This window comes from Mycteria americana, chromosome 14, assembly GCF_035582795.1.
Source record: "Mycteria americana isolate JAX WOST 10 ecotype Jacksonville Zoo and Gardens chromosome 14, USCA_MyAme_1.0, whole genome shotgun sequence".
NCBI classification, from domain to species: Eukaryota; Metazoa; Chordata; class Aves; order Ciconiiformes; family Ciconiidae; genus Mycteria; species Mycteria americana.
The window spans coordinates 2,091,758-2,099,259 of record NC_134378.1 but is presented as its reverse complement, the minus strand read 5'-3'; the positions used below and the strand labels follow the sequence as shown (position 1 = coordinate 2,099,259).

Sequence of the window (7,502 nt, the reverse complement as noted above, 5' to 3'; positions counted from 1 at the left end):
TGCTACTGCAAACTCAGGGAGAGCTAAGAGAAGCCTGGCAGCAGCTACAGCAGCTCAGGCAGGAGGTGAAAGAGCAGCAAGAGAATGGGCAGGTGAATCTGACTAGTAGGGCAGGTGGAGAGAACAGGCAGTTGGCAATTGGAGGGAAGCCGAGAGAGAGGCTGAGAGCGCCAGGTAACAGAGCGAAGGGCAGGAACAAGGCAATAAACCCTAAGTCCTGCGGCTGAGGAGGCAAGGACTACTGCAGGCACGGAAAGCACAGAGCCTGCTAAGCTCCAGAGATCAGCAACGGGAAGGAAGGGTCACAATATCAGCAGATGTTGTCCTAAAAGACGTAGGAATTTCCCCTCATCCTCGCAGGCGGTCATGTGGAAAGCCATAGTTACGTACTGATGTTGATAATAACCCTTCTACGCAAATTATTTTCGTGGACATAAAAATGGGAAGAAGGAGGAATTAACTCTACTGGCAGGGAACTGACTGTTGCTGCAGGAAATACAGGAAAACAGTATCACAGAAAAGGAGCGGATAAAGTAACTGAGGGGGAGAGCGAGCAGGGTAAGAACGCCTTAATACAATCAACAACGGAGATCCAAGGTATACACCCATGGAAAAAAGCTGCATGCAAAAATAAAGCACTAAACCAACAAACCAAAAAGCACTAAACCAACAACATAAACCTAAAAAGACAAAGGCTGTTAAACTTTCATCCTGGCATCTGAAAGGGATATGGACATTAGGGGCCAATCCTCCCTGACACACACCAGCCATCGTACACGCTCTCTCCCCTAGAAGATGGGAATGTCCCAAGCTCACGTGCTACATTACACCTTCGATGCCTGTGCAAACCTAGCGCTGATGTTAACTGCAGACCTGACGAGAATGGAGATGGGCCAAATTCCAAGTGCGTAACAACGGCCCCCAGGAACTTCCCCAGTCACACCCACCCTTGGACCCTTGCTGCCTCCAGCATTCCCCTTTGAATCTTTCCTGCTCATCGCACTTGGCGATAGAGGGTCCCGTAACGGTTCGGTGCCCATGATGACGCTCAAATCCCAACGTCTGGCTTTGTGAGTAAAACGTTTACTTTCCAGAAATAAGGCATGTGGTCTCCAGGAGGAGTACACAAAGCTGTAAAAAACCCCACAGCTTGAATTAAAAAAAAAATCAGCCTGGACCCCATTTTTAGAAGGTACTTGGGTACGTAATTTGCACGTCCAAGTGTTCTGGGTTTGGTAACCCGCCAAATGACAGGGTACTTACATAGTTCTCTGGTGCATCTCGTACTACGTTTTCATACAGCAGTTGCAAAAAGCACCTCGCTGCGCATCTTCGGCTTTGACAACCAACTCCAATAGTCTTGCTTCCACTGATTTTCTAAAGAAGGTAACATTTCACTCTCTCCAGCACCTCTGCTGGCAAGCTGTTGGATACTGTTATCTCCAGCACCCACTGGTGGTCTCTGTGGCTAGAAGGCTAGAAGGGCAGGTGGGACAATCCAACCTCAAAGAAGCTGCCCCTCCTCCTCCAGAAACCTCGGCAAAAAGACTCGCTAGCTAGACGGTAGGAAAAGCTAAGCTTCTCCAGCCGGCAGGCTTCCTACCAGCCCGCACAACGGAACACAGAATTATCCCCTTCCCACCGCTCTTCCTGACTCTCCCACTGAACCCCTTCACGGGCACACGTACCTTGCTGAGCCCAGCAGTTATTATATGACAGTGCTGTGAACACCTAAAGCTGGACAAGGAGAGCAACTCTGCCTTTTCACAGTCCTCGCCATCATGCAGCAGGTTCACAGCAAAACCCATCTCTCGCCTTGTTGACCTCTAGGAAAGCACACACTTGGCAGCCCTTGTTCTTCTGCTCTCGCATTTCCTGGCTAAACCCTTCCCTCTTGCACTGCTCTACGGTATCCGGGTTCTTGAAGGCCTGTACGCTTCTCTGACGCCGTCACAAGTCTTACACCACCTGCAAAAGCACAAGCACCTTCTTACCGTCTTTATCGCTAGAAAGAGACGCTCCAGCTCAGGACCTGACTCCTCGGCGCATTCTTCTTCAACAAAGCAATAAAGCCAACAGCAGGGACTGGACCTGGGAAGCTGGCCTAATGCTCCTGAAGGAGCTCGAGCTTCTTGATGTACTGTTTGAGATTTTGGCATGAGGGTGCAAGCTGGTTGAATGCCGTTCTCGAGTCTGAAAAGGGCTCTGCCTGTCCGTTTAGACAGTCACATCGCTCCTTGGCAAAGCAATTTGCTACAAAAACGACATCAGCCTCCCACAGTTCTGAGCGGTTTGGAACTTCCCCATGTGAACAAAGCACCTGCCTGCTTCTGTTCCTCCTTTTCTCTGCTTTGAGGCCGAGACTGTCACAATGGGAGGGAGGGTTAACGGCAAACTTTCTTCATTACTTTTCGACCTCTGGGTAATGCCTTGGTCACCGAAAGAACAAGTTTTCCTTCTTGGTTGCATGTTTTGCTGGGCCAAAGAAAAAGTTGAAGGCCGGAATCGTGAATCCCTCAAGATGGAAGCATCTCTGGGGAAGGACCCAACCTGAAAGACAGGATAAACCAAGTTAACTACAGAGACGACAGCAGCAAAGGACAGTCCAGAACCTACAGACTATCACAGATCCATTCTCAGAGGAATTTGCAGGTAGGAGGAAGGAGAAACACCAAATGATGTTTGTGTGAGCGACAGACGTCCGGTCTTTGCTCCCGTAAGGATGCAACGCCTGCAGCAGAAGTGAGAAGGCAAGGCCGTAACCAGGTTTTATTCCAAGACAGCTCACGTAACGGCGAAATAATTTACACAGCTCCCCTCTGGACACCAAATAATCCCAGGAAAGATTCCAGTTGCTGGCATACAATCTTGGTGCTACTGCAAAGGTGGTGCAATTTGCACTGCCCTTCAACAGGCATGTAGACAATCTAGACAACCTAACTCTGCACATTCCTAACAACCACGAGCGCAGCTTCCAAAGACCTACCAAAACCACACCAGTTCTCATCATTCTCTGAACAAGCACCTGGGAGGATTTCGTTGCACAGACCTTCACAGGCATTTGGGAAAAAAACGTGCACGCAACGTAACAGCATGAATTCAAGCGCTAAGAAGATGCAAAAAGGTGTAAGGGTTACCGAATGTCCTCTGACTCTGCCCCGTAACAGCTCTCGCAGCGATCAGCATCCAAAGAATTTGGATCAAACGCTTTTTCTTCTTCTTTCCCCAGCTCTAAGACAAAAGAGGATTCCAAGTGATGAGGGGTGTCTGGAAATGCTGTCTTGCACTCTTGTCTTGTTCTACGCACAATAACTGCTCTACGCATGAATGCAACGGGTTTGTGTTGGAAGCTGTGCATCCTGCACCCAAAGCCCACCTGAAATGGTACGCACAGAGCCTGCTGAGGTGTGAAGTAAGACCAACTAACAGAGCAGCATTTGTCATCTCCAGAACACCTTCCACAGAGAGAACGGGCTCTCTGTAAGCCTTCCTGGAGCATGGATCAGACGTTACTTGCATAAAGGCTTTGTTAAAACGTTGTCGAAAGTAGACCCAATCGGTACATTGTGACTGATACAAGACTTCTTACACAAAGCTGTAAACAGCTTTTGTGCCCAGACACTCAATTTGTAACGCCACAACCTCTGAATACAGAAAGGCTGCTAAGTGACACAGCAGTAAGGACACTATCACCACATTCCCATGACAACTGCAGAAACCCTCGTGTACCTACCGACTGTTCAGCTCTTGGCTTAGTTTAGCCTTTCAACTTCGAGAACAGAAAAGTTAAATCTGAGTGATCCAAATCAACAAATTTAGTTTACGCTGATACGTAGAACTACACTCTCTCCCAGAAAAGCTAATAAGGAGCTCGTGTTTTGGAAAGGAAAAGTCAGGACAGTATTACTGTTAGACTGCGGCACTTTGCCAGAATTGTTTTGGGTTTGTATCGAAGTACAACGGTGAGTCACAACGTGTAAAAAACGTAGAGGAGAGGTTTATGTAGCCAAGGACCACTGACTACAACTTGTAACCGATAAATCAACTAAAAGGTATTGATCAGCTACGCGTTAACACGCACAAAGTCAATGCAGTAAGGTGCAAGTTTAGCCTTAAGGGTCGAGCCACTGGAGCCTTCCCTGGAGAGAGGCTCTTTCCTCTAACCAGGTCGTCCCATTTGTCAGCCCGCTGGGATTTACGGGTACGACCACAGCCAAGTTTTGCCAGAACAGCTGCTTGATTTCTCGCCGTAAAAGACCATGAACTCAGCACCTTTATCCCTGAAATGCATCCATGAGTCCTTGTCATCATTTCAGAGGGACTAGGCAAAGATTTGCCTCGCAAAAGTAGCGCGTATAATAGGAGTTTGATCCGCCAGTTTAATAGATTTGGGTACTACAAACTCTTCAAGAGTTTATGGTGTTTAAATGCTCTTCAGCTGTCACTTGTTCCTGTGAAAGTCAACACGGACACACAGTGATGGGAAGACTACCAGAGCATCCATCCAAGAAAGGCAGAATAGCATCTTACCGTGCCTCTCGGCCTCTGGAGTCACGCCACTGCCAGCTTTATCCCAACGTTGCTTAAACAGGTTGTGCTCTACATCCAGCTGCTGCTCTCCTGCCATGTCCATGGCATCGATGCTCTCACACCTGAAACCCACGAGCAAGGAAAGTGGTCTATAAACACACATTGGTTATGGTCTGTGGCAGGCTGAGGCAGCATTCAACCAGTGAAAATACAGAATCTTTCAGCCAGGGGCATAAGAATGTGCCAAACCGGAAGAGTGCGTACGGCTGGGGCCAAGTGACGGACAGGGAATAAAACGCACGTTGCAGCACCCTAAACGACTCTTCCAAGGACGAGGTTCGGTGTACAAGGACTGTTTCCAGCTGCCACAGAAAGCGTTACCCTGAAAGGTGGATACACTCAGGGCAAAAAACCCACCCCAAACCCCTCAAAGCCCATAACCATTTTCAGGAGCTAAGCTTAAAACCGGTTGAAAGCTGCCTCCTACCTCTACCCCCCCACCCTTCCCTCTTCAACGTCAGCACATTTCCTGGTGATCCCTTTTCACAAAGAAGACTGAGAAGGTCTGTGGTCTCGGCCTGGTATCGAAGCACCATGATGCACTTGCTGCCTACGTGCTCGCTTACAAGACTGACGGCTCCTCTGCACAAAACAGGAGAGGCTTCCAGTCTCTCTGGCCTTCCCACGCCCTTTTAAATGTGAGAAGACAAAGACCAATAATATCTTGGGTGGCCAGAAAGAAGCCAGATTCGCTACATTGAGAGCCCAATGCATTACCCAAAGGAATGACTACAAGGGAACAAGAGGCAGGGAAGATTAGCGGACAGTCGGATAACGTGCACAGCAGTAATGCCCGGTAAGACTTGCACAGTCTTCCATCGCTTCATCCTGCAACTTTATTTTGAATTTGGTTCAAAGGTAATCAGTCCGATTTTCAACATTTCGGAGAAAGGCTATGGCGCGGCATTGGCATTACAGTCAGAATGTAAGTACCAAAACCACAGAAAAGCCGTCCCTTCTCAAGTACCTTCCGAAGGAGACTCTGCAGTTTGTCAACAACAATACGGCCAAATCTTGAGTCCCAAGGGAACTCTGTGCCAGCTTTTTCAGTATCACCGAGCTCTCTGACAAAGCGCACCACCGCACAGGAGTGCAAGTGGATTTCTTCTTTGGCTCCATTTATAATCTAGAAAAACAAGACTGCCCGACTGGAAGCGCTGGTTTAAGCGCCCAGCGGGCCTGGCTGGAATCCCTGCGTAACCACACGGGATCACCAGCTCCTCCCTGTCCGTGGCCCAAGCAGCAGCGCAGCGCTCGGAAGCACCAGGCACGCTGAGCCTGCCGGGCCCTCGGCAAGTACGAAAATTACCCCAGCGTTCAGAAGTCTGACTCACGAGCACAAGGCATATGTGGAAAAATAGCATCTAGATCGATCTTCGGTTGATCTCCCCTTGATTTGTCAGCGTACAATTCCGGAGGAACCTAGGAACACAGGAAAACCAGAGTCCCGTTTCACTCGGAAGCGAATGAAAAGGCCTCTTGCCCTCCGCTGCTCTGGCTCAGGAGCCGATTGTTAAGAGGTGGCATTTGCGAGACACCCGAGCTGCTGCCTCCCGCACCTTCCAGGGTAGCTAAGCGCTTGCCACTTGTCCTGCCTTTAAGAAAGGGAATCACCTGGGAACCTCCGAATTTGGGGTGGGGACGGGGGTTCCCGCGCTTGCTTTCCGTTCTTTGCAGTGCCTGCTTGGAGACGGTGGAGACAGCGCCAAGAGACCTTGAGACGCTCTCCCGCCACCGCGTTACAGGCGGCCACAAGCCAGCCTTTGCGCCCAGCGGCTTTCGGGGAGGGCAGCCCGCTCCCAGCGGCAAGGCGGCCGGCGGGGGGAGAGACAAACCCCAGACAGACCTGCGGCGGGGAAGCTGCTGCGTGGGCAGCCCGCGGGAGGCGGCGGCGGAGGCGGCGGGGGTGCGGAGGCACGGCAGGCCGCCACGGGCCGCAGGGCCGCCTCTCCGCCGGGGCTCCGCGGGCAGGAGGCAGCACCGGGGGGCCGGGCCCCCCCCGCCGCCGCTACTCACCTCCTTGGTGAGGTAGTACTGCAGCTCCGAGAAGAAAAGCAGCCCCATGATGAGCCCGCTGACAGCCCTCACTGCCGGGGAGCCGAGAACCGCCGTCAGCCCCGCCGGTCGCGGCCGCCCGCCCCGCCTCGGCCCCGCCTCGGCCCCGCCTCGGCCCCGCCTCGGCCCCGCCTCGGCCCCGCCTCGGCCCCGCCTCGGCCCCGCCTCGGCCCCGCCTCGGCCCCGCCCGCTCACCCAGCGCGCCCCCGCACCTCTTGACCCGAAAGTCTTCCCGGGTCTTGGGGAAGGCCCCGGCCCGCCGGGCAGCGCGGCTCGAAGCCGGCCGAGGGGGCTGGCGGGGAGCGGCTGGGGCTCCCGGTCTCCTCCGGGGCCCGAAGGGCCTCGCTGCCGCCTCGCCCTCTTCTCACCCCCCCTGCCAACGGCCCCGGGCCTCTGAAGGGCACCCGAGAGACGCCGGCTGTGCCCAGATCGGTTAGCTGGAAAGGGCTTGATACCAAGGCCAAGCTGCTGGTAGAGAGCAGTTTTCACTCGGTTCGACATCCTGCCCGTCCCATCCCTTGCCTCCGTCTTTGACAGGGGTGCGGCTTGGTACTAAGGCCCTTTGGAGAACAACCAGGCTGTCCCTCAGGCTGGCTGTGGCAGCAACAAAGCGGGAAGCAAAGCATCTCGGGAGAGCACCAGCGCTTTTTGTGCTGAAGCGTGGAAGGACGGAAGGAAGGACGGAAGGGAAGGAAGGGAATGAAGGGAAGGAAGGACGGAAGGGAAGGAAAGGAAGGAGAAAAACCCACTCTCTTGCCCCGCTGCCCTGGTTTCGGCTGGGACAGAGTTCATTTTCTTCCTAGCAGCTGGCAGAGTGCTGCGGTTGGGCTTTTAGTAGGAGAATAATATTGGTAACA

General features: G+C 52.6%; 1 protein-coding gene across 1 annotated transcript; it reads right to left on the bottom strand.

Annotated features, from left to right (window-relative positions):
- Positions 1–1,779: 1,779 nt before the first annotated feature.
- Positions 1,780–7,146, bottom strand: LOC142417136 (endoplasmic reticulum-Golgi intermediate compartment protein 3-like). Its single transcript, XM_075517497.1, is given in 9 exon segments — positions 1,780–1,928; positions 1,931–1,968; positions 3,138–3,231; positions 4,531–4,645; positions 4,878–4,882; positions 5,925–6,012; positions 6,607–6,677; positions 6,841–6,937; positions 7,027–7,146. Coding segments are annotated over 9 exon segments (777 nt in total).
- Positions 7,147–7,502: the final 356 nt, after the last annotated feature.